Below are 27,276 nucleotides of genomic sequence, written 5' to 3'. Positions count from 1 at the left end.
CCTCCCCATCTCTCTCTCTCTCTCGTACTCTCTCTTCCCCTCTCCCAACCCCTCTTTGTCTCTCTCTCTCTCTCTCTCTCTCTTTCATATCCACCTCTCTCTCTCTTTCGTATCCGCCCCCTCTCTCATCCGCCCCCTCTCTCATCCGCCCCCTCTCTCATCCGCCCCCTCTCTCATCCGCCCCCTCCTCCTCTCCTCCCCCCCTCTCTCATCCCCCCCCTCTCTCATCCCCCCCCCTCTCTCATCCCCCCCCTCTCTCCTCCCCCCCCCCTCCCCCCCTCCCCCTCCCCCCCCTCTCCCTCCCCCCCCCCCCCCCCCCCCCCCCCCCTCTCCCCCCCCCCCCCCCCTCCTCCCCCCCCCCCCCCTCCCCTCCCCCCCCCCCCCCCCCCCCCCCCCTCCCTCCCCCCCCCCCTCCCTCCCTCCCCCCCCTCCCCCTCTCCTCCCCCCCCCCCCCTCCTCCCCCCCCCCCCTCCTCCGCCCCCCCCCTTCCTCTTCCCTCTCCCCTCCTCTCCCTCTCATCCCCCCCCCCCCCCCTCTCATAGAAACATAGAAATTAGGTGAAGGAGTAGGCCATTCGGCCCTTCGAGCCTGCACCGCCATTCAATATGATCATGGCTGATCATCCAACTCAGTATCCCGTACCTGCCTTCTCTCCATACCCTCTGATCCCCTTAGCCACATCTAACTCCCTCTTAAATATAGCCAATGAACTGGCCTCGACTACCCTCTGCGGCAGAGAGTTCCAGAGATTCACCACTCTCTGTGTGAAAAAAGTTCTTCTCATCTCGGTTTTAAAGGATTTCCCCCTTATCCTTAAGCTATGACCCCTTGTCCTGGACTTCCCTAACATCGGGAACAATCTTCCTGCATCTAGACTGTCCAACCCCTTAAGAATTTTGTAAGTTTCTATAAGGTCCCCTCTCAATCTCCCAAATTCTAGAGAGTATAAACCAAGTCTATCCAGTCTTTCTTCATAAGACAGTCATCCGCCCCCCCCTCTCCCTCTCATCCCCCCCCCTCTCCCTCTCCTCCGCCCCCCCTCTCCCTCTCATCCCCCCCCCCCCCTCTCCCTCTCATCCGCCCCCCCCCCTCTCCCTCTCATCCGCCCCCCCCCTCCCTCTCATCCGCCCCCCCCCCCCCCTCCCTCTCTCCTTCCCCCCCCCCCCCCTCCCTCTCATCCCTCCCCCGCCCCCCCCCTCTCCCTCTCATCCGCCCCCCCCCCTCTCTCCCTCATCCCCCCCCCCCTCCCTCTCATCCGTCCCCCCCCCTCTCTCATCCATCCCCCCCCTCTCATCCGCCCCCCCTCTCCCGCTCCCCCCCCCCCCCCCCCCCCCCTCCCATTCTCCCATTCTCACCTCATTCATCCTACTACAGAATTAACTCTCTGTGTTATTTCAAGGCGGGCCTTGACAGGATGGCGGAAGGACACATGCTTGCGGACGTGGTGGCAATAATTGGTGCGTATGTCAGCTTTGGATAGTGAAAAGGGAGCTTCACTCCATGTCTGACCTGTGACTCGTGAACATATGGCAGGACTGTAGGGAGAACATCACTCTGTTTCCAACCAGTGTCCTGATTGTGAAAGTGTAGAGGGAGTTTCAGTCCATGTCTAACCATATCCCGGGAGCATGTGACTGGACAGAGTGTGGTCGGCATGGGACATGAATGCGGAATCGTGTTCCTTCCTTGTTCTTCGAAGAGATAAGGTTTATGCGACTCAGTCACGTAAACATTTGAGAAGGAACATGATTCTCGGCCCCAGCAAGGGCTGAATGTTAGATCTCCTTTGTCCTTTGTGTTGGCTCCCTAACCAGCTTCCCCTGCCCATCAAAATCAAGTATAAGCTACGGTTCTGACTCTAGTTCCGAGTTTAGAGGTATCCTGCACCAGCTCTCAGCTCAAACCCTTGCCATGTCCTCCTCCATTCCATGAGTCACTGGGTTTCTTCAGCTGTGTGTCTAGATTTAACTGCAGGCTGTTTTGTGCTTAGACTGACTTCTTTCCCACCAATAACTGAGCTTTTGCTGTTCCTTGTCTAATCTTGGAATATGTGATGGACAGTGTACTTCTGCTCCGTGTACATCAGCATCGCTCTACAAAACCCCGGTGCGGCTGTTGACTACCCCCCCCCCCCCTGACCTGTAACCTGTGAGAGTGGGATGGGGCAGTGTAGAGGGAAATTCACTCTGTGCCTTCGGAAATACTTGCATTTTAAAATGTGTTGATGCCGCTGTCATGATCCTAGCTGGTGGGTTGGTGGTGTTTGGGGTCAATTGCGTTAGTGGTGGGATATCTCCCCCATGGCGTCAGCTGCACTGGCTCGGTAAGTGGGCCATCGTGGATGGGGATTATGTGGTCTACAATGATTCTGCCTCCCACCCTCTTGTGTTTCAGGCACCCAGGACGTGGTGTTTGGGGAGGTGGATCGCTAGCGCACACTCCAGGAGCCCAGCTGCGCAATCGTCTCTCGCTCCCCCGGAGGGCAGACGGGGCTATTCCCCTCCCTGCCACCCTTTGCTCAGTGTGTATGTTCCTCAATGTAACATTGGATTAATAAATGGAATTGCTCAAGCTCGTTCACATCATCTCTCCGTGGGGAGTGACCTCAAAGGCCCGTAGTGGTGGGGCTGCTAGTTGTAGGAATGGAGCTGTTTAATTGCAGGGCCATCGCCACCTGTGGTTGCAGGCAGTGGAGTTACATTATGAGATTTGCACTGCCCATTATTGTGGGAGACAATTCAGCAGGGATCTATCCAAAATGCTCAGCCCTTCCGAACACCTCTCCCCAGCATCCCCACCCCTCCCCAATTTCCCATCATGTCCTCTTATCCCTCCTGCTCCTGGCCTCCCCCCCAACTCTCCCCCTCCATCCTAGCTTCCACTTATCTCATTCTCCCTCCCACTCTTCCCCTCCCCCCAACACCCCCAACTAGCTAGCTCTTCCCTCCTGCACCTGCTTGCTCTCCCCTTCTCTCTCTCTCTCTCTCTCTCTCTCTCTCTATCTCACTCTCTCTCTATCTATCTATCTATCTATCATCATCTCTCTCTCCCCTCTCTCTCTCTCTCTCTGGGGTCTGTCTTTCTGGATCTATCTTTCTGAACTCAAATCAAGAGTTGAAACGTCTCTCTCTCTCCCGCACTCCCCATCCCCTCTCCTCTCCTCTTCTCTTCTCCCCTCTCCTCCCCTCTCTCCCCCCCCTCTTCTTCTCCCCCCCTCTTTCTCTCTCTCCCCCCCCCCCCCCCCCCCCCCCTCATTATGTCTCAACCCTGTCCATCTCCCTGCCCAACCCACCCCTATCTTGCGCCACTTCCTGTGCTCTGGGAAGTCGGTGACTCTTTGACCGCATCTCTGTTTGGGCTCTCCAGTCTTACTTCCTCCTCACAGACGGCCAGCCCAGCAGGCAGAACGTGCGGACTCTTCCATTGCGCCCGGCTGCTCGCTCCACCATGAAGGCTGTTCTTGCCCTCGTCTTTCTCTTCCACTCCGCAGCTGGTAAGTCGGACATGTCCTGGGACCTGTGGTCACCCCTCCCCCGACACCTCATGTTTGCCGACTAGCACTGAGCCGTGGGATGTACTGAGGGCCACTTTGCGTTCCGTCCAGCCCTGAGCCCAGACATCCAAAATCTACCCCATCAGTACTCTGCTACAGCCCTCCACAACACACGCCAGCCCCTACTGCCTTCCCTGCCCCTGTATCCCTCTCCAGCCCCTGCAGCCTTCCCTGTCCCTGTAACCCTGCCCTATTGCTGTAACCCCCTACAGCCTTCCCTGCCCCTGTAACCCCCGTTCAGCCCCAACACCCTGCCCTATTGCTGTAACCTCCTACACTCCTGTCCCCGTAACCCTGTCCAGCTCGTACACCCTGCCGTATCCCTGTAACCTGTTACAGCCCCTACACCTTTCCCTATCCCTGTAACCCCCTCCAGCCCCGACATCCTTCTATGTCCCTGTAAGCCCCTACAGACTCTAATCCCTTCCCCGCCTCTGGCCCCTACACCCCTTCCTGTTTCTGTGAGCCTCTCTACCCTTCTGCCCTCTCTACCCATCACCCCTTCCAGCCGCTGCATCTGTACTGGTTAGGTTGCAGGCAGGGTGGTTTGTGTTCATCACTATCTGACTGTTGTACAGGGACTGGGTTGAGGGCGATATTCGTACCGAGCATTGCTGAGGATAATAAAATTGGGAGAGGCTGCTCTTGGAATTGAGTGAATCGTTGTCATATTTTGGGGTGTGTACATGGTGTGCCTGAGGGTTTTGCTGCTACACCTGCCTTGACAGGGAATAGTTGGTGGGATGGGAGAGTCTAGCAATTGCCAAACGGTGATTGAATTCTCCCTGTGCTGTTTCTGTCGAGACATGGTGATCAAAAGCCCTGATTAAAATGGCCGTCTGATCTTATTTTGGTTTCAGTCTCTCTTCCTGTTGCAAAATGGGGGAGAGATGGTGATAGCGAGCGTGTGTGAAAGATGGGCCCGGCCGCTCTCATACCCGAGCTGGCCCAGCCTCCAGAAGCTGCATGGTCTGAGCCCCAGTTACTGTTGGGGCAACGTTCCCCAAGGCCATGAGCTGGGAGAGGGGCCCATCTCATTATATAGAGACTGACACTGTGCAAGTGTCACCAATTCCTGACACAACTGAAGCACAATTGCAAGGCTTTAATATTCAGTTGCCCCAGGACAGTTGTCCGAGTCCCCAAAGCCCATCAGGGAAGGAATTCCATGAATTCTCCACTCTGGGTGAAAACATTTCTCCCATCTCTACCCCTCACTCTGAGGTGTCTCTAGACACCCCAGCCAAGGCACAGCCATCCTCACATCTGCCCCATCGAGTCATTGATTCAAACCCTCTCGCAGTGAAGGCCCACGGACAGTCTCCTTCCTGACTGCTGGTCTTCCTGTGGGGGATTGTCTAGTGAGTGGTGTCCAGGGACTCCCATGTCCCTCTCCACAACAACACCGTCTCGTCTCTGTCCATCACAACAAAAGTGCCCCGGCTTTCTATTCCTTCCACCACAGTATGGGTTGGAAGGAATAGAAAGGAATAGGAATAGTCCGAATGGGACAACTGTGGATAGGGTGAGCTGCTTTAAATACCTGGGAGTCCACATCACAGATGATCTGACATGGACAACACACGCTGAAACACAGGTGAGTAATGCCCCTATCCCGCTTAGGAAACCTGAACGGAAACCTCTGGAGACTTTGCTCCCCACCCAAGGTTTCCTTGTGGTTCATGGAGGTTGCAGGTGGTTGCCGGAGGTTGCAGTTTGTGGAAACCGGTAGGGAGACTGACAAAAACCTCCGGGAACCGCACGGAAACCTTGGGTGGGGTGCAAAGTCTCCAGAGGTTTCCGTTCAGGTTTCCTAAGTGGGACAGGGGCATTAGGCAACGCAGAGCCTTTACCACCTCAGGCAGCTGAGCAAATTCAGAGTCTCTCTGAGGATCCTTCAGTGCTTCTACACTGGGGCTGTAGAAAGCATCTTGTCCAGCAACATCTCAAGCTGGTTTGGGAACAGCTCTGCCCAGGACAGGAAGGCTTTACAGAGAGTAATGCCAAACGCACCATGGGAACTACACTCCCCCCCCCCCCCCCTCCTACAGGACCTATACACCAGGAGGTGCAGGTCCAGAGCCAGCAACATTATGGGGGACCCCTACCACCGCAGCAACGGACTGTTCCAGCTGCTACAGTCAGGCAAACACCTCCGCTGTCATGCTGTGAAAACAGAGAGGATGTCGGAGTTTCTTCCCACAGGCCATCAGGACTGTAAACTTATCTCACCAGGGACTAATTTACTAATTTACTGTTGTGTTGTGTCTCTTGAAAAAAAAAATTCTAACATGTAAATATTGATTCTGTTCTACTCTTGTTCTATAGTTTTTTTGCACAATCCGCAGGAATTGACACTTTCATTTCACTGCACATCTTGTATGTGTATGTGAGAAATAAAGTTGACTTGACTTGAAGTGGGTGACCTGCCATTTTCCCGCATTGTACTCCATCTGCCATGTCCTTGCCCATTCACATGGACTGTCTATATCGTCACAGAACCTCCTCCATCCTCCCATCACCGATCCTACCCACCATCCAGGGTACTGACGTCTCTCAACCTAGTCTTTAGAACCTGTGGATGTAACCCAAGCTCCCTCTACTGTTTTACAATGCTCGGTGCTCGCTGTTCATTGCCTGTTCATTGCCTATTCCCTGTCTGGTTTCACCTCCCCAGATGCATCAGCTCACACTGAACCTCAAAATAATGGAGGGTACGAGTCACTGTCTCCCTCAGGGGAGTGTCCTGGGCCCAACTATTTTCAGCTGCATCATCAATGCCCTTCCATCCCAAGGTCAGAAGTGAGGATGATCATTGATTGCACAATGTTCCGTCCCATTCACAACTCCTCAGCTAGTGAACAGCCCGTGTCTGCATGCAGCAGGAGCCAGACAACTGTGTCCAGGCCTAGAATCCTAACTTTAGGAAAGATGCAAGAGTTCCAGAAAGGATGGGCAAGGGATTTCCCAACACGGTTCCACAGATGAGCGGGTTTTAGTTGTGGCAGAGAGGAGGGGAAGATGGGAGTTGATCAGTATTGGAGAGGGGATGGGGTGCAGGGTCTTGTGGAGAGGAGGGGCTGAGCAGAGAGCGTGGGAGCATGGGACAGGGATAGGCTCCTGGAAAGGACCAGCACAAACTCAGTGGGCTGAATGGCTGCCTTTCTGCTGGGTGAGTAGAAGGGGAAGGTGACCGTATGATGTTCACAACTTCAGTGGTTGGGAAATTATTACTACCTAAACATTTTGTGAAAATACAGTTTTAAATAGCTCTGGTTATCTGATCGACAGAGTACAGGGCGAGAGTAAGCTAGTGATCACAATCATGCCCCCTTCCTCTGACCTTGCACCAGAGCACAAGTGAGGTATGTTATCTCTGAAGTCTCAAACTGCTCTGCTGGTAACAATGACCCGAACAGTGGACAAGTACACCACTCACACACTACTAGGACACTGGTGAGACACAGGTCGAAGCTGCCTCATACTGACTGAAAAGGCAGGGACAGAGAATTCTGGATCAGATACATGCCTGTACGCTGTACTATTGTACTGTGGAGTGTGTCAGAATTCACTGTAAATGGTGTGGTTCTATTACCATGGTCTGGGTGGGTACCTGTGGGACATTTTGTCGATGGTGCAGACACTGTGCACCAGTGGTGGAGGGAGGGATGTTAGGGCAGAGGGAGGAAATGTTTTGGAAGGGTGATGGAGAGATGCTTTGTCCTGGATGGTGTCAATCTTCTTGAGTTGATAGAAGTGCACTCACCCAGGCAAGTGGAAAATGTTCTCTCACCTTGAAAAATACCAAATTTTAGGTGTAAACCCAAAATAAAAAATGGAAGCGTATCCATGCAGCTAACGGGGAAAGAGAGTGAGGGAAAGGTCACGTTTAAACTAACAGGGCAGGGGCAGGGGGGGGGGGGGGGAGGGGGGATGGGACCAAATGCAAGGAGACGGAGGGCCATAAAAGGAGGACGGATGCAAAAGGTAGAAGGGAGATCAGAAAAACGAACCTGGAAGCTTTATGCCTTAATGTGAGAATCATTCGAAATAAGGTGGATGAGTTTAATGCAGTTAATAGTTGAGGGATATTGTAATGGCAACTTTCCCACTCTTCCAGTGTCCAACTTTCCATTGCCGTTACTACACAGGTAAGTAGGAGTAATCTTACGCAGACCAAATAGAACAGATTTTCCAGTTGTTATTTTCAGTTCGATAATAGGTTCTTTATTGAAGTAGTTGTACAAACAAAGAGATGAAACCTACCAGATTTTCCTTATACTGCATACAAGTTGTAGCTTGCTGTTCTTCCCAGTCTGGCGAAAACTGTATGCTCTCCACCCCTGTGCCTGGTCTGCCCCTCCCTGTCCACAATGCCCTCTGTGCATCTAATGACCGACCCCCAAGTGTCCAAAATAATACTGCAAAATATATCTGGACAAAATAATATATGCCGACAGTAGCTAACCTAACCATAAATTGCTCCTACACACCTAATTGTCTTGCGTATATAACGAAGCAATTACCAATAAACATTATATGGAATTATAAAAATTTACACATATACAACAAAAAGGTATGTACTATGTGTTGCCATCTAACCTTTAGTGATTCATCAATCTTCTCTTCCTTCTTCACATCGTTTAGCATGACTCGTAGCAGTCTGAATCTCCTTTCCCTTTCAAGCCAACTGCAAGTGTTCTCCTTACTTTAAGAAGCCAAGCTATAGCAGTCTTCAGACTCCTCCATGGTGAGAAATAGGTGATCAGAGAATTTGTGGGGTGCATTGGATCCTTAACAATGATGTTCATTGTGATGTCTTGTTTGATTTCTGGATCATTAGCAGAGATTTCAGATTCCAAGTGAAGCTTTGGCCTTTCTCTGTCTGGCTTACAGAGAAATTGGTCCATTAATCTATTTCTTACAGCTTAAGAAGCCGTCTGCTGTTAGTCCTCTGGAGTCTTCATCTGCAGGATTTTCCTTTATGTGAACATATCTTCATCAGTAGCATCCCTTACAAAAGAGATCTTGTTAGCTACAAATGTTTGGAAGCGTTTGATTTTGTTGTTGATGTACTTGAGCACCGTTGTGCTATTGATCCAGAAGATGGATTTGTCCAGTTGAAATTGTAATTCCTTTCGCAGCATTGTCAACTCTGACAGTTAGGACTGCAGCTGGAAGCTCCATTCTGAGAATCATCATTTGTTTTAATGGTGCCACTGGCTTTTTCCATTATGAATGCAACATGCACTTCTTTGCTATTAACTTCCAGTCTTGGGTATGAAACAGTAATGTAGCCACTTTCACTGGCATCTGAAAAGTGGTGCTGCTGTGCATATCCGATTTGACCAAGGCTTGCTGGCTTCATGCACCAGTCCACTGGTACCATTTCAGCATAACCATTGTCAATAAGTTCTGTGAGGAAAGATGTATATTCATCATGAAATTTCTTATTTTTGCCAAACCTGCTGGTACACCAGTCATTGAAAGTAGGCATGCAGGTGCAGCAGGCAGTGAAGAAAGCAAATGGTATGTTAGCATTCAGACCAAAAGGATTTGAGTATAGGAGCAGGGAGGTTCTACTGCAGTTGTACAGGGTCTTGGTGAGACCACACCTGGAGTATTGCGTACAGTTTTGGTCTCCAAATCTGAGGAAGGACATTATTGCCATACAGGGAGTGCAGAGAAGGTTCACCAGACTGGTTCCTGGGAAGTCAGGACTTTCATATGAAGAAAGACTGGATAGACTCGGCTTGTACTCGCTAGAATTTAGGAGATTGAGGGGGGATCTTATAGAAACTTACAAAATTCTTAAGGGGTTGGACAGGCTAGATGCAGGAAGATTGTTCCCGATGTTGGGGAAGTCCAGGACAAGGGGTCACAGCTTCAGGATAAAGGGGAAATCCTTTAGGACAGAGATGAGAAAAACATTTTTCACCCAGTGGTGAATCTCTGGAACTCTCTGCCACAGAAGGTAGTTGAGGCCAGTTCATTGACTATATTTAAGAGCGAGTTAGATGTGGCCCTTGTGGCTAAAGGGATCAGGGGGTATGGAGGGAAGGCAGGTACGGGATACTGAGTTGGATGATCAGCCATGATCATATTGAATGGCGGTGCAGGCTCGAAGGGCCGAATGGCCTAATCCTGCACCTATTTGCTATGTTTCTGTGTTTCTAATCTGCGTTTCAGGCTCTGGATGAGCTGCTCTGCAATACAATAGTTATTTGGCATGCTGACTCTTGTTTGAAAGGTAAGTCTAGACAATTCATCTATCATCTTTGATGAGAGGTTCGTAATATCCAAGGACTTTACATTTTCTCTGGATATTTCTTGCTTGCTGGTTCTTTCACTGAAGTCATGATTATATTGCTTGACAAGTAGCACCTCTAGCTTTACAATGGATACTCGATTGACAGCAGCAGCAGCGCAGCCATTTTCATCCCTGCTTTTGTTGTCTCTTCTCAGGGGACCATAGATGACCCACCCCAGTGGGGTCTTCACAGCGCATGGTCCATTCTCTTAGCTGTTGGCCAGCTCCCAAGGTTCCAATACTTTTTAAGCATTTGTCCCCATGAGTCTATTTCAGGAATCTTGATATCCTTCTTCCCGTCTGGGAATGTTCAGCTGAGAAACAGGCAAGGTCTTGTGTGTGAACACACCAGATAGTTGAATGACATTGTCTTTGTCCAGACTAGATATTTCCAAACCTGAGATATGGTGACTGATCACAGGCTTCACCTGGTTCATGGTACGCCAGAGAATACTAGTCTTTTGTCCGGTAATTTTCTGCCTTCCCATCAAGCTTTCTGTGCAAAAGCTCGATTAGCTTCTATGATCCAAAAATGTTGGCCACTCAAAGAGGGTCTTTTGCATACCCTCTTGTGTACTGCTCTAGAAATTGCAACCAACCACTCTTATCATTAGTTTTGCTTTTCACTACTCTCTCAAATGCCCCGATGTAAACTTCACACTGCAAAGGATCACCATCATAAACAGGAATGTCTCTAAAGTAGAAGAGAGATTTTGTTGAGCCAGAAGAGCAGTTATGTCTGTACATTTTGCCCATGAAGAGAATATTGAGTTAGATGGGTCTTACCGTGAGCTCTAACAGATGCTCCACGAGTTGTTTGTTTTGGTCTAACAACCAGTTGCTGGGAGGAGGATTCAGTTCCCATCAACACATTTTGACTTTGTTGCAATTGATCAGGTAAGTATTCATTTGCACGTGGATTTAATTTAGCTGATGCATCACTTTGAGCAGTTCCTTTTTTTCAAGTAAGATTTCATCCCATCAGATACTCGAGCTGTTTCTTTTGATCCCTTGGCAAAAAGTATATTGATCCTTGCATTGGCTGCTGCCAGCTCGGTCTCTAGTTCCAACTGTCCCATCTCTCTTTTCAACTGTCCCTCTTGTGCTTCAAACTTGTGCTCCCCCCCCCCCCCCCCATATGGCAGCAGCCCAGTCCAAGAGAGCAGCCCCTATCTGCCTGAGCGTTAATAAGAGCAGAGGCCATTGAAGATGCTCATGATTTGTGGCATAATTTAGGTTTTGAGACGCTGTCATCAGGTCCAATTTCATCTGAGTTTACAACACTGTTGCATGGCACTTTCAGCTATGGGGTGTGTAGCTTGCTGTCCAATATCAGATAACCACACCCTTACATCTTGTATAAAGTCATAAAAAAAATCCATTTTCAGTTCAAACCACTGATTTTACCTTTCAGGCTCCTTTTCAGGCAGTGGTACATTCCCAATAACTGATGGTTTTCACTGACCATAGAGCTTGAGTAATTGAACCAGGTTAGATTGTACTTCATTTTCATTCTCCTTTGATTTCATGAGCTCGTTCAACTTTTCAATTAACTTGTTAGCTTGTTTACACATCGAGTATCTGGTCTCCAGACACTTTTCCACGAACAAGTCCCAGCCTTTGTCATTGTGTTTAATAACTCTTCTTTCCTTTTCAGAATCCTTTCCAACATCGCCATCTTGTAACTGAGCTTTAGACATACTTGTCCACTATCCCTTTAAGTTTCCTTGATGTGAAAGCCGTATGCCTGCGGCTGGTATTTCAAACGGCTGATATCGCTCTGATTCTCAAGGTCACTTCTCAATTCTCCATTTTAGTAACCGGTTTCCAATACAGCTTATATATAGCGTCACTAATACACCTTAATGCTGTACGTGCTCCTTCTCCCTGCGCGTCGGCTTTTGAGGTTTCCAATCTCCGTTAGTCAGATTAGCGAAGGTGGCGACCGTGACCAGTTTGATCGGGAATGGCGGCGTCAGGCTGGTGAAGTAAAACAATCCTTGTTCCCAGGTTTTCACTTGCTCCAGTTTCACGGAGCTAGTTTTTCGCTTAAATGTAATGGCAACTTTCCCACTCTTCCAGTGTCCAACTTCCCGTTGCCATTACTAACACAGGTAAGTAGGAATGATCTTATGCAGACCAAATAGAACAGATTTTCCAGTCATTATTTATTGGTTCTTTATTGAAGTAGTTGTACAAACAAAGAGGTGAATGTACCAGGTTTTCCTTATTCAGCATACAAGTTGTAGCTTGCTGTTCGTCCCGGTCTGGTGAAAACTGTATGCTCTCCACCCCTGTGCCTGTTCTGCCCCTCCCTGTCCACAATGCCCTCTGTGCATTAATAACCCCCCCCCCCCCAAGTGTCCAAAATAATACTGCAAAATATATATAGACAAAATAATATAATATGCCGACAGTAGCTAACCTAAACGTAAATTGCTCGTACACACCAGCCCCTGATTGTCTTACGTATAAAATGAAACAATTACAAATAGACATTAAAAGGAGATATAAAAACTTTACACTTCACCGACCAACGGTCTCTCCCAATGGGGCTGTTCCCAATGGACCGCTCCGCTGATGCCTGGCGTCAATTTGTACGCCACGAGACGGGAAGCTACCCGGTACCTCTCATTTGGATCCTACTGTGTTCGACATCCTCTGATCCTCACTCACCTCTTTCTCAGCAGCTGGACTGCAGGAGCCCGGGATCTGTTACGTCCTGGACGCCGTTCTGTTCATCTATGGGACGGTGTTAACGGCTCTGTACTGCCGTCTGAAGGTGAGTGGACAGCTAGCGATGAGATAGAATCCGAGTCTCTGGAGCTAAGGCTGTAATGTTAATCCAGCTCTCTCACACTGTCTCTCGGCCTCAACAACACCTCAACAACAGCGTCCTGTTGTAACAACTCCACCCAGCTGTAAACATCAGTGAAGATATTGGTGTGGCATTGATACGGAGCGAAGGGATGGGGGACAGTGTGAGGGACCTTGGTCAACGCTTGGAGATATAGTCAGTGACTCGGGGCGCTGGGGGAGAGGATTAGCTGAAGGATCATGTGAGGATGGAGTAACATTAAGTAAAGATACAGTTAATGATACAGGGTGCTGGAGGGGAGGTGTCGCTAAGGGAGTGTGATGGAGGAGGATTCACATCAGCGGAGATGGTCAGTCAGTGACACGGGGCGCTGGGATAGGTATTGAATGAAAGAATTTGGATGGGTCTGTGGTTTGTACCGTTGTATCCAATGAGTAACGGGCGTGGGGTGGACGGCGCTGCCATCTTGCAACAATTGCCCACGCACTGAAGGCTAACGTAAACCTTTCTCAATCAATCGACAGATCTTGAATCGAAAGAAGGAAAAGGCGGCGGCTTATGAGGTGAGGCTAGAGCTTGGGCCGAGGAGAGGGGGGGGAGGGGGGGCTGTCATCTGGCTGGATTTAGGAACAGATTCTTTTTTTTTTTATTTTTTTTTAATTCAAAATCGTTTGCTATGTCGCTCTTCAAAGGAGATGCTAAATGCATTTCGTTGTGTCTTTACTTTACAATTAAAAACACAAGTAAAAATGAATCTAAAATTCCCCCCCCCCCCCCCCACCCAATCGCGGGCCTGACACCTCAACCCAAAGGGGGTGGGGGGGGGGGGGGGGGGGGGGGGTTAATGCCACAGACCGATGGGCAGAGGGAGAGGGTTAACTTGACGGACGGGGAACGGGCCGCCTGCACTGACTTTAACCGGTATCTGTCCCTGGCAGCACCTGCAGATGGGAAGCAAGGACATTTATGAGGAGATAAAGGGAGAAAAGCCGTCTGGCGGAGGAAGAAAAAAGGTGAGTCCTGGTCAAATGACGGGCGGCCGTACATGACGGGTCAGTGTACCGAGGAATTACAGACCAGTTAGTCTAACGTCGGCGGTGGGGAAACTGCTAGAATCAGTGATTAAAGTTGAGATAGCAGCACATTTGGAAAGTGGTGAAATCAGTGGACAAAGTCAGCATGGATTTATGACGGGTAAATCATGTCTGACGAATCTTATAGAATTTTTCGAGGATGTAACTAGTAGAGTGGATAAGGGAGAACCAGTGGATGTGTTATATCTGGACTTTCAGAAGGCTTTCGACAAGGTCCTACATAAGAGATTAGTATACAAACACGGTATTGGGGGTTCAGTATTGATGTGGATAGAGAACTGGCTGGCAGACAGGAAGCAAAGAGTAAGAGTAAACGGGTCCTTTTCACAATGGCAGGCAGTAACTAGTGGGGTACCGCAAGGCTCAGTGCTGGGACCCCAGCTATTTACGATATATATTAATGATTTGGACGAGGGAATTGAATGCAACACCTCCAAGTTTGCGGATGACCCGAAGCTGGGGGGCAGTGTTAGCTGTGAGGAGATGCTAGGGGGCTGCAAGGTGACTTGGATAGGCTGGGTGAGTGGGCAAATGCATGACAGATGCAGTATAATGTGGATAAATGTGAGGTTATCCACTTTGGTGGCAAAAACAGGAAAGTAGGCTATTATCTGAATGGTGGCCGATTAGGAAAAGGGGAGATGCAACGAGACCTGGGTGTCATAGTACACCAGTCATTGAAAGTAGGCATGCAGGTGCAGCAGACAGTGAAGAAAGCGAATGGTATGTTAGCATTCATAGCAAAAGGATTTGAGTATAGGAGCAGGGAGGTTCTACTGCAGTTGTACAGGGCATTGGTGAGATCACACCTGGAGTATTACGTACAGTTTTGGTCTCCTAATCTGAGGAAAGACATTCTTGCCATAGAGGGAGTACAGAGAAGGTTCACCAGACTGATTCCTGGGATGTCAGGACTTTCATAGATTGAGGGGGGATCTTATAGAAACTTACAAAAATCTTAAGGGGTTGGACAGGCTAGATGCAGGAAGATTGTTCCCGATGTTGGGGAAGTCCAGAACAAGGGGTCACAGTTGAAGGATAAGGGGGAAATCTTTTAGGACCGAGATGAGGAAAACATTTTTCACAGAGACTGGTGAATCTCTGGAATTCTCTGCCACAGAAGGTAGTTGAGGCCAGTTCATTGGCTATATTTAAGAGGGAGTTAGATGTGGCCCTTGTGGCTAAATGGATCAGGGGGTATGGAGAGAAGGCAGGTACAGGATACTGAGTTGGATGATCAGCCATGATCATATTGAATGGCGGTGCAGGCTCGAAGGGCCGAATGGCCGACTCCTGCACCTATTTTCTATGTTTCTATGGGAGTTTCACCCTGTGTCTGGCCGCATGCCCTGCGAGTGTGTGGCAGATGGTGCAGTTGTTGCAATCACTTATTTATTTATTTTTCTCACTTTCTTCTCTCCCCACAGCAAGAAGAGAGCATTTACACGGTATGGCCACGGTATTTTTTGCTCCGCGTATGCCTCTCGGTCAATCTCCCTCTCTCTACCTCCGCTAACTGTTACTGTCCGACTCTCTGACCCCCCCCCCCTCTCCCTGTCTCGCATTTTCGTGTCTTTCTGTTGTATCTTCTCACTGTTTTCCTCTCTATCCATGTTTTCCACCGTCACTTTCTTGGTTTCTCTAGATCTCCCTTTCACTCTCTGTTTTCTTTCACTATTTTTGTGTGCTCATCTCTGAACTCTCTTCCACTTTTTCCCACACTACCCCCCCCTCCCACTCTCTCTCTTTCTCACTCTTTTTTCTCTCTCTCTATCCTTCTGTCTACCTCCCTCTCTCCCACCCCTCCCTCTCACCCTCTCCCTTCCCAGCCTTCCCCTCGCCCCACCCCTCTCTCCCCGCCTCTCCTCCTCCCTGCTTCCCAGTTGATCTCTAACCCCATTCCCCTCTCTCTGCTCACCTCTCTCTCCTCTCCTCCCCCTACCCCCCCCCCCCCCCTCTCTCCAACCCCCCCACACCCCCCCATCTCAGTTTGTATCTAACCTTTCTCTCTCTCCCCCTCAGGGTCTGGGAGAGCACCATGTTGATACGTACGAATCTCTGCAGCGCCAGGCTCCTGGAAAGAAGTAGTGATGCTGCCAATCGCTGGGGCTAGATCATGTGTGTGTGTGTGTGGCGGGGGGGGGGGGGGGGGGGGGGGTGGGGGGGGGGGGGGGGGGGGATGTAGTGGTGGTGGGGTGGGAGTGTAGGGGTTGGGGTGGGACTGGGAGGGTGGGGTAACTGTTCATGATCACCCAATCTTCAGCATCAAGACCAACGTGTTTTGTGCGACTGCGGGAATTGCTCGTCCTTCCTCCTACAGCTGGAGGCTCTTGAGCCCCTCGAGTTTGTCACCTGGGGACAGTAAGGCCATTCAGCCTCTTTCATTCCTCCAACAAAGGCGTGGAAGGAAGCTGCTCTGCTCGATGACTGGGTGGAGGGAATGCGGGGACTGGGGACTCTGGGATCATGTTAAATAATATTTACATCATATGGGTGGGGTTAGTAACGCTTTGAATGGTGGAGGCAGGAGGTGGGTCACACCTGGTTGAATAGATTGATGAACAACTGTCATTTCATTCATTCTCGGTTTTATGTGAGCTTATTCTGTGCAATAAATGTAGCCGGTGCAATAGTCTGGTGGTCAAGTGTCATTATTATCAAGAGGCTTCACTCCAGGCTGGAGGTTGACTCAATAGGCACAGGGTGTGTGTCGCCTCTCTCTAAACCCCAGGCCCAAGCTTTGTGGCCTCACACTAAACTTCAACCTCTGATCCTACCTCAGCAACGAAACATTATTGATCACCTCTTCCCCTGCCATGGTCTATGCGCATGTGATGCTGCTGCAAGCAAGATTTACACTGCACCTGCACCTCACTGTATTTGAACAACTTACAGTAAAGCCGACTCGAGGCCCAGCTCTAAAGTTAAGGCTCAGACTTTGTGGTTTAGCTCTATTAAACTGACCAGGGTTTTGGTGACACAAGAGACCAGTGACGGACTGGACAGGGTGTCAGCTTGCCCGATGGCAAGTGGGCCCCTGATGAAGTGGGCCCCATTCATCTCCTGGCAACCAATATCTTTAGACCCAGTCCGCTACTGCTAGAGACAACACATGCTGGAAGCTTGAGCAAAATGGTGTGTTAGTGGAACTCAACAGGCAGGCCAGCATCAGTGGAGAGAAATGGGCAGATTATGTTTTGGGTTGGGATTTTTCTTCGGACTGATGGTCTAGAAATGGAGATTGTAAAAGGTGAGTGGAAGGAGTGGGGCAAATGATAGGTAGATTCAAGTGAGGAGAGGTTAAGGTTAATTGTGTTGTGTTCAAGAGCTTGATGTTTTTTGGGGAGAAGCTATTCTTAAAGCTGGTGGCCATAATTTTCAGTCTCCAACACCCTCTTCCCAGTGTTAGGAGTAGGAAATTAGAGCATGGCCAAGATAGTGTGGATCTTTGATGATGCCAGCTGCCTTTAGAGGCAACGCCTCCTATAGATCCTTCCATGATGGGAAGGTTAGTACTTGTTATGGACCGGGCAGTGTTTACCACTATTTGCAATCTCCTTTATTCTTGGACTTTCGAGTTGCTGAACCAGGCCACACTGCTACCAGGCAATCTGCTCCCTATCATACACTTCTGGAAGTTCAAGAGAGTATTTGTCAACATATAACCATATAACAATTACAGCACGGAAACAGGCCATCTCGGCCCTACAAGTCCGTGCCGAACAAATTTTTTTTCCCCTTAGTCCCACCTGCCTGCACTCATACCATAACCCTCCATTCCCTTCTCATCCATATGCCTATCCAATTTATTTTTAAATGATACCAATAAACCTGCCTCCACCACTTCCACTGGAAGCTCATTCCACACCGCTACCACTCTCTGAGTAAAGAAGTTCCCCCTCATGTTACCCCTAAACTTCTGTCCCTTAATTCTGAAGTCATGTCCTCTTGTTTGAATTTTCCCTATTCTCAAAGGGAAAAGCTTGTCCACATCAAATCTGTCTATCCCTCTCATCATTTTAAAGACCTCTATCAAGTCCCCCCTTAACCTTCTGCGCTCCAGAGAATAAAGACCTAACTTATTCAACCTATCTCTGTAACTTAGTTGTTGAAACCCAGGCAACATTCTAGTAAATCTCCTCTGCACTCTCTCTATATACTGAATCTCCTCAATTTTCTCAGGAAGTTGAGGTATTGATGGGTTTTCTTTATGACTACATCAATGTGCGGAGCCTAGGACAGATCTTGAGAGATGTGCACACCCAGGAATTTGTCGTTGATTCTCTCCACCACCAATGCTTTGAAGAAAACAGGCTCTCTGCGATCGTTCAGCTGAACACCTTCGCTCATTGTGCCTGTGCCTACACGATCTGCAGTTTGCTAAACACTTTAACTCCCCCTCCCATTCCCACACTGACCTTTCTGTCCTGGGCCTCCTCCACTGTCAGAGTGAGGTCATCGCAAATTGGAGGAAGAGCACCTCATATTTCGCTTGGGCAGCTCGCAACCCAGTGGTAAGAAGATTCATTTCTCCAACTTCAAGTAGCCCTTGCTTTCTCTCTCTCTCTCTCTCCCTCCATCCCTGCCCCATCCTAGTTCTCCGATATTTCAGTCCTCCTGCTGTTTGTATACCTCGTTGTCACCTTCCCCTCAGCCAACAATGAACCATTCTACATTTCCTTGATCATCGTCTGCTTTGATCTGTCATTTTTGCACCTTACCCTTCCATATCTCTCCATTCCCCTGTTCCTGACTGTCTGAAGAAGGGTCTTGACCTCAAATGTTACCCGTCTTTCTCTCCAGAGTTGCTGCCTGTCCCACTGAATTACTCCAGCATTTTGTGCCTATTTTAGCCAGCATCTCCCTCCTGTACTCTGAATCATCTTTACTCGTTATTCATCCAATATCTGGTGTCATCTGCAAATGAAAACACTGTGTTGGAACAGAGTCTGGCTACACAGTCATGGGTGTAGAGTGAGTAGAGCAGGAGACTGAGCACACAGCCCTGAGGCCCCTGTGAAGATGGTTATTGAAGAGGAAGTGTTATTGCCAATTCATTATGATTGTGGTCTGCCAATGAGGAAGTTGAGGCTACAGTTGTGTACGGATGAACGGAGACCCGGTCCCTGAGTTTAAGGAACGGTGAAGAATCTAGCGTGGAACCGGAGTGAGGGGTAGTTGTTATACGGGAACGGGGAGGGGCGTAGGAGGAAATAGGGATGGGTATTAAGCAGGAGGGGAATGGAATGGTGACAGGGTGTGGGGGAAGTGGAGAGAAAGATGTGTGTGAGGGTCACATGGACTCCTCCAGTCCAGAGTGGTGGAACAACACTCTATATTCTGTTTGGGTAGCTGACAACCCCATGAAATTGAATTCTCCCTCCCCCCGACTCCAACCCCTCTCGCTCTGATCCTCACCCTTACCTTTTCATGGCAGCCCACAAACCCAGAAATGACCTGAAGTTAAAGGAGGAGCGGGTGAGATTGGAAGTGACTGGGTGATGTAAGGATGGTGGTGGAATTGGCAGAGTAAAGCTGAGGTGGACTGGAGGGCTGGGTAGAGTGAGACAGGAGCAGGGCCGGACAGAGCATGCTGCAGTGAAGCACAATAATCGGCTGGGGGTTGGCAGTGTGAGGGCAGGGCAACAGCTCAGTCACAGCATTTTTCAGCGCCAAGACCTCTGAATTTACTTTAAATCTGACAATACAGGGACTTTGCCTACCCTTTGACAGCAGGTGGCGCTGTTATTCCCCCCTTTACCCATCACAGTGAAGCTGTCGGGGAACAGGGTGGGGGTGGTCCGCAGTGGGAGAAGACCACCACCTTTTGGTTCCGGCTGCGGTTTTATGGTGGGAACCATCCAGTGGCGAGCAGTGATACGCACAGTCCTGCAATAATGTGTGGGAGGAGGATGTCCCAGGTATGGAGGGTGACACTGGCCCTTGTTTGACACTGTGACACTGGCAATAGATCAGTGAATGACACAGTCGACCTAGGGCTGCACTTAGCACCATCCACCAGCACCAAGGCCACCAGGGGACCTATGCAAGGATTTTGTTTGTGGATTTTAGCTCTGCAATCAACACCATTGTGCCAGAGCTGCAATCCAAACTCTGCCAATTGACTGCATCTGAACCCCTGTCAGTGGATCGCCAACTTCCTGACAGACAGGAAGCAGCAATGTGAGGCTGGGAAAGCACATCTCAGACCTGCTGACCCTCAGCATAGGAGCACCGCAAGGCTGCATACTCTCCCCTCTCCTTTACTCTCTACACCACCGACTGCACCTCCACAAACTCCTCTGTCAAGCTTCTCCAGTTTGTGGATGGCCAACCCTGATTGGACTGATCCAGGATGGGGAGGAATCTGCCTACAGACAGGAAGTGACACAACTGGCGTCCTGGTGTCATTGTAAGATGGCACCAGGAGAAGAGGAGTTCACCACAAGAGGAGTTGAGTATAGAAGCAAAGTGGTCCTTCTGCAGTTGTACAGGGCCGTAGTGAAACCACACCTGGAGTATTGTGTGCAGTTCCAGTCCTCTAATTTGAGGAAGGACATTCTTGCTATTGAGGGAGTGCAGCGTGGGTTCATGAGGTTAATTCCCGGAATGACAGGACTATCATATGTTGATAGAATGGAGCAGCTGGGATTGTATACTCCAGAGTTTAGAAGGATGAGAGGGGTTCTTATTGAAACATATAAAGGGTTTGGACACACTAGAGACAGGAAACATGTTCCCAATTTTGGAGGAGTCTAGATCCAGGGGCCACAGTTTAAGAATAAGGGGAAAGCCATTTAGAACGGAGATGAGGAAAAACGTTTTCGCACAGAGGGTTGTGAATCTGTGGAACTCTCTGCCTGGAATTCTCTGGAAGGCTGTGGAGGCTAATTCTCTGGATGCTTTCAAGAGAGAGTTAGATAGAGCTCTTAAAGATAAGGAATCAGGGGATATTGGGAGAAGGCAGGAACGGGGTACTGATTGTGGATGATCAGCCATGATTACTGTGAATGGCGGAGCTGGCTCGAAAGGCTGAATGGCCTACTCCTGCATTCCTGTTGTCTATTGAAACAACCTGGAGCTCAATGTTCTTAAGACAGTGGAATTAATTGTAGACTTTAACATAGAAACATAGAAACATAGAAATTAGGTGCCATTCGGCCCTTCGAGCCTGCACCGCCATTCAATATGATCATGGCTGATCATAGAAACATAGAACATCCAACTCAGTATCCCGTACCTGCCTTCTCTCCATACCCCCTGATCCCCTTAGCCACAAGGGCCACATCTAACTCCCTCTTAAATATAGCCAATTAACTTTTAGGAGCGCTCCTCCTCCCCTCCCCCACACTCACCATCAACAACACCACAGTCACATCTGTGAAGTCATTTAAGTTCCTTGAAATAATAATCTCCAGGAACCTTAAATGAGAGGCCACCATCAAAAAGGTCCAACAGAGGATGTACTTCCTGCGGCTTCTGAGAAAACACAATCTGCAACAGGCAATGATGGTCCGGTTTTATACGGCCATCATAGAGTCTGTCCTCACCTGCTCCATCATGGTCTGGTTTGGCTCGGCCACCAAGCACGACATCCAGAGGCCGCAACGCATTGTTCGATCAGCCAAGAAGGTTGATCATCCCTGAACCCTCTCACCCTGGCCACAAACTCTTTGAAGCACTTCCCTCTGGAAGGCGAATCCGGACTGTCAAAGCCGCCACAGCCAGACATAAAAACAGCTTTTTTTCCCACGAGCAGTCGCTCTACTCAACAGCCAAAAAGTCTGTAGCCTCCTTGTGCTCTGGTATTTTATTTCATTCTTCACATGTTTAAATTATAATGTTTTATTTTTAATTGTCTACTGTATATCGTGTCGTTATTTGCGAGCAAAGTTCCAAGGCAAATTCTTTGTATGTATACATAATTGGCTAATAAAATGTATTCAATTCAATTAAATTCAATTCAATTCAATTATACTCTGAGATGACACAGGGTATTGGGCCATTCTTTGGCAAGTGGACCAAAAGGTCACACACGTGACCAGATGGCATCATAGAGCAATACATTAAATAATTCTTGGAAGAGATTAATCTCATTCATTACTATTTCCCTACCTACAGAACAATAATGCATGTCTGTTAAAGATATGAACATTCTAGCTTTTTAAAATTCACAGTTTGTAAGATAAAACTGAGTTATGAAAAAAATGCTCCTGCGTGCGGTCGCATGTGTGTCCAGTCATATTTGACCTCTGACCCTAACCAAACATTGTCAGCATAACAAAAATTTCCCTTGATAAACTTCGAAAAAAATATGAATCCTATATACGGTACAAAACAATATACCTGTAATGGTTTCAGAATTAGAAGAGATGTATTCCAAAATAAGTTTTCATATATTTGGTCACACACGTGACTAAGAATGAGTTGTGAACCGCCTGTAAGCATAAATGGGAAGTAAATCCACTATTTATGGCCATGTGGCATTTTGAGATGCTTTGGAGATAGGTGCTTGATTTAGGGCCCAACTAGGTTTGACCTTTGGGGAAAGACTTGTATGGAGGGAGTAGCAGGAGAAACATGCTGAGGAAGCTGCATTTTGAACAATCCTGAGGTAGGTGATGTTGTCAATTGCTGGTTTCTAAGCTTCCCCCCAGTCTAGTTTCAGTAAAAACACTGAATCAAGCACTTGAAACAACTGATCTTTATTTTAGCAAAAGCGCATTACAGTTCAACTACTGTATCTATCACATCGCGGTTCGATCTTCGTATCTGCCTGATCAAGTCCTCTAGGCCTCGCTCAGGCAGAGATACTCCAGAAAGTCACGCAGTCCCTAGCGCTCTCCCAGAAGATCTCATGGTAGCGGACCTTTATAGGTCCCGGGACCTCGAGGGGCCGAACCACATGAGGGTGGTCTCTTAATAATCCAAATACAGATATCAATTAACCCCATACATAACAGACATTCCCCTAACCCAATAATACAGCAGCTCAATACATTGTATTCACACCGGACTTCTCAAGGAAGCCAACTTAGAAACATTTACCCTGATCTGCAAGGAACCCAAACAAGGCTCAATACCTCATCCAATCAACAAAGTAGAACTCTGCAACATTATTTACAATTATTTACAAGCTGTATGTCTGGTTTGCAGCCATCCAATCCATTTTATGCGTTTTGCACCTAATTGACAGGGTCTGCAGATGTTCTTATTCATTTCTTGCAAATTGTAATCTAGGCTCTAGACACACTGGCACCATCCCGCAGCTTGTCCCAGCTCTGCAGAGAGCAATTCCAAATTGACCAAATTTCCCAGCAGCCCTGAAGCTTTTACCCCATTTTAAAGTCCTAGCCTCTCCAATTTGGCCAGAATTAACAATGCCACAGATCCAAATGCCACAGGATTTGGCTTGTGGCACACTCTTCTTCAACTCACTGGTGATGAGATTGTGGACCTGCTTGCTGACGGTGACTCCCCAGAGCTATATGGAATTGGCATAACGGTGTGAGAGAGGCCAGCCCTCAGGACCTGGCTGCAGGTGGACTCCTGGTGTCTGGAGCATCGGGTCATCTTCAGACATGACTCCTGGGGAGAGGGGTGTATCCACCGTGCCGCTGTCAGCAAGCTTTCATTCCCAGATGAACATCTTAGGTGGATAGTAAGGAGTGAGAGTAGGGTGGGGAACAGAACTAAAAAACTAAAAGGTTACCGGAACCTAGACAACTCAATGTTCTTGTCATAGGGGGGGGTTTGGAGGACAATTACATGCGTCCTAAGGGTCAATGCTATGCAAGTCCATTGGTGGGGGAAGGCTGTCAGAAGACACGGCACAATATATATCAACTGCAGAAATGGGCGGAGAAATGGCAGATGGAGTATAATCCAAGCAAATGTGAAGTGCTGCACTTTGGGAGGTTGAATGTAAGTGAAGAAATATACAGTTAATGACAAGACTCTAAACAGCATTGATGTGCAGTAGGATCGTAGTTGATAGCTCACAGGAGGTGGCAGCACAAACAGATAGAGTTGTAAAGAAAGCATTCAGTATGCTTGCCTTCATTGCCAGAGGCATTCACTATAAGAGGCAAGAAGCCATGATGGAGCTCTATAAGGCTTTGGTTAGGCCGCACGGAGTATTTCATTCAGTTCTGGTTGTCTCATTACAGTGGAGACTTTGAAGAGGATACAGAGGAGGTTTAGCAGAATACTACCTGGATTAGAGGCTTTCAGCTGCAGGGAGAGGTTGGATAAGTGGTTTGTTTTCTCTAGAACATCGGAGGTTGAGGGGAAACTTTATAGAGGCGTATAAAATTATGGCCAGCTTAGAAAGGGTAGGCAGTCAGAACCTTTTTGAACCATAAAAAATAGGTGCAGGAGGAGGCCATTCGGCCCTTCGAGCCAGCACTGCCATTCATTGTGATCATGGCTGATCGTCCCCTATCAAGGATTTTCCCCAGGATGGAAATGTTCAGCACTAGAGGGCATAGCTATAGGGTAATAGGAGGAACGTTTGTTGAAGATGTGCAGGACACAGGGTGGTGGAGGCTGATACAATAGTGGTGCTTAAGAGGTTTTTAGTACATGGAGATGCAAGGACTAAAGTGATATGGATCGTGTACCAGTAGATGAGATCAGTTTCACTTGGTATCATGTTAAGCACAACAATTGTGGGCTGAAGGGCCTGTTCCTGAGCTGTACTGTTCTATGTTCACATTTGTTGAATCATTGTCACTGTTTGTTTTCTGGCAACTTCTTCTCACATTCTATTTCCCCTTTTCTCATTACTTGCTCAATTCTTCTTTCGGAGAATTAAAGGATGTTTACAATATGTGGCAGGATATCAGCCTGTCTTGTCTGTCATGAAGACATCTCCACTAACCATCAGAAGTTTCCTATCTAGTGTACACATATCCATCTCAGATAGGGACTGGGAGACAGCAGTCAGTGTACAGGTATCCCCCTGAGAGAGAGTGTCTGAGGGCCACCAGTCAATATACTGAGGGCCTCTGAGACTGGGGCCCGGGTCTCTATGTCCTGTCCAACAGGGCAGATCCCATTACAGTCAGGCATTTCTCTTTTTCACACTGCTGACTGATGCAGTCCTGGCTACACACTCCTCTCTTGTCTGCAGGAGGTTAGAAATTCCTGCTCACCCTGACATCCCTCCCCACTGAGGCGCCTGAGTTAAAGAACGGAGACGAGGAAGGAGGAAGATGCCAACAGAGTGAGGGGTGCTAGGCAATGCCACTGGGGACCAGGGCTGGGGAATCAGCAGTTGCGTGGCTCCATTCCCAACCACTCTGTTGCAATGGTTGTTCAGCACTGGGAACCTAAGCAGGCAAGCAGCTATGATCAGGGTAGACTAGTGGGGCCAGGTGTAAGGCTTGACTCAGGGTCAGGAATGAGAGAAGGTATGCAACTGGAGTCAGGGTCAGGAGTAGTACCAGGTGTGCAGTGAGACCCAGGTTGGTCAACATGGGCCAAGTGTTTGAATATAATCTGATTTCCATACATGAATACACTAAGATCATTCATGTGTTGCACCTGTTGATCAGAGCCTGGGCTCTATTGTGGAATGTCATTAGGAATGTAATTTAGTCTAACCTTATTCATAGCTAATCGAATTTAAAGCATATATATTGCATTCAAGTGTAAGTTAAAAGACTCGCTACAGAATGCACCAAATTGCACAATTTCAAGCTGAAAAATTCAAAAGCTCCGTACCAATGGGAGGGGACACACCTCTGGCAAATTTATATGCCTCTGCCTTCGATTTAATATTATCCCTAATTTCCCACATTAGCCACGGTTAAGCTGCCTTCCCTGTTTTATTTTTACGCCAGATATGGATGAACAATTGTTGTAATTCATCCATGTGATCTTTAAATCCACCATTAACCCTTTAAGTATCATTTGCCAGTCTATCCTAGTCAATTCCTGTCTCACCATCAAAGTTACCTTTCTTTAAGTTCAAGGTAGACAAAAATGCTGGAGAAATTCAGCGGGTGAGGCAGCATCTACGGAGCGAAGGAAATAGGCAACGTTTCGGGTTGAGATCCTTCTTTCAGTTCAGGATCCTTGTCTCTGAATTAACCGTGTCACTCTCCGTCCTAATGCAGAATTCTACCATATTATGGTCACTGTTGCCCAAGATTGCTAACTAATCCTTCCTTATTACATAATACCCAGTCTAGGATGGTTCAGGGCCAATCTGGGCTTGGTCACACTCAGGTGTATACGGGACCACTCACAGGAGTGACAAAAGATATGGAACTGGAGAGATTCCCTGGATTCACAGAGCTATAAACAGGGCACGGTGTAGAGTTTGTGGATGAGTGCGGGCAGCGGTCGGGAAGGGAGCACGCCACACGTGTGGACTTCCTCCAGCAACAACTGGCTGAACTGAAGGGGGTGAGGGAAGAGTTAAACTGGTGGGTGGAAATGAACTGGGATTGGTTTAAAGTTCACTCGTGGATGTTGGGGATGGGGATGTTGGGTATCGTGGGGTCCACAAGGATCTCCTTTACGCATCTTCCTTCTCTCCGCCCCAAACTAGGAAACTATGCTCTATGTGTAACCCGTATCCCAGGATGGGATCTTTGCCTCCTGTGTCCATGCTGATTATCAAGTAGCCATTACTACTCATTCCACTTTGCTGACCCTGCACTGTACATAACCATACATCCCTGGGCCATTCACGTGCATTTAGAATGTCCTCCTCCACCACCCTCTCACTCAGTGTGTTCCACGTTGCAACCATCCTGGTGAAACAAAAAATTCTCCTTCCCCTTACCCTGAACCAATGCTTTCTGGCTACAGACTCTTCAGCTGTGGACTTTACATGCCCTCTCTATTCCCCTCATAATTCCTATGTTTTATATCTCCTCCCCCTCAGCCCCAAACCCTCTCTTTCTTCATCAGTTCTATGCCAGGCAACATCCAGGGGAGTCTCTGCTGTATTCACTTCATGGTGCAATCCCGTCCTTCCTGTAAATGTGGAGACCAGAAGTGTACATGATATTTCAAATGTGACCTGAATAATGTGGTATAAGTTGTACCATAACCTCCCTGCTCCTTTACTCTTAAGCACCCAAGTCTCCTTTCTTAACCCTGTACTGCCACCTCCAGGCAGCTTTGGAAATATACCAAGGTCCTCTGTTCCTCATTACTCCCCCTGTATGTCCTACCCTTGTTAGTCCGCCCAAAGTGCATCACACACTTGTGGGATTAAACTTGCTTTGGATCCTGTGGGCTGTTACCTTGCTGACCAGCAGTGTCCCACGTGGGACCTTGTCAAAGGCCTTGCTGACGTCTGTCTACACGACATCAATCACACTGGAGCGATGGAATGGTTGACGTTTCTGATCGAGGCCCTACTTCAGACCCGTATCGCATCCATTCCTTCTCTCCAGAGATGCTGCCTGTCCCGCTGAGTTACTCCAGCATTTTGTGTGTATCCTCGGTTTAAACCAGCAACTGCAGTTCCTGCCTATACATC

The 27,276-nt window shown here is 48.4% G+C and overlaps 2 protein-coding genes across 3 annotated transcripts in view; both read left to right on the top strand.

Annotated features, from left to right (window-relative positions):
• The window catches only part of ndufs2 (NADH:ubiquinone oxidoreductase core subunit S2), a 28,836-nt gene extending 26,265 nt beyond the window's left edge, over window positions 1–2,571 (top strand). Inside the window, exons 13-14 of the mRNA XM_055654689.1 lie at window positions 1,400–1,457; window positions 2,395–2,571. Of these exons, the coding sequence (XP_055510664.1) occupies window positions 1,400–1,457; window positions 2,395–2,432 (96 nt within the window). The 3' untranslated portion in view covers window positions 2,433–2,571. The remainder of the gene's footprint in view (window positions 1–1,399; window positions 1,458–2,394) is intronic.
• Window positions 2,572–3,250: 679 nt separating this feature from the next.
• Window positions 3,251–15,916, top strand: fcer1g (Fc epsilon receptor IgFc epsilon receptor Ig). Of its 2 annotated transcripts, none has more exons than XM_055654676.1 (6): window positions 3,251–3,493; window positions 12,554–12,645; window positions 13,206–13,244; window positions 13,620–13,694; window positions 15,203–15,223; window positions 15,798–15,908. In XM_055654676.1, exons 1-6 carry the CDS (start codon window positions 3,448–3,450, stop codon window positions 15,861–15,863), a joined length of 339 nt encoding a protein of 112 aa, XP_055510651.1. In that variant the 5' UTR covers window positions 3,251–3,447; the 3' UTR covers window positions 15,864–15,908. The 2 variants fall into 2 exon arrangements, with proteins under 2 accessions (XP_055510651.1, XP_055510650.1); XM_055654675.1 differs by having other exon boundaries at window positions 3,254–3,493; window positions 12,551–12,645; window positions 15,798–15,916.
• The last annotated feature ends 11,360 nt before the right edge of the window (window positions 15,917–27,276 follow it).

This window comes from Leucoraja erinacea, chromosome 24, assembly GCF_028641065.1.
Source record: "Leucoraja erinacea ecotype New England chromosome 24, Leri_hhj_1, whole genome shotgun sequence".
In the NCBI taxonomy this organism is placed as follows: Eukaryota; Metazoa; Chordata; class Chondrichthyes; order Rajiformes; family Rajidae; genus Leucoraja; species Leucoraja erinaceus.
This window is presented reverse-complemented; position numbering and strand designations above follow the sequence as displayed.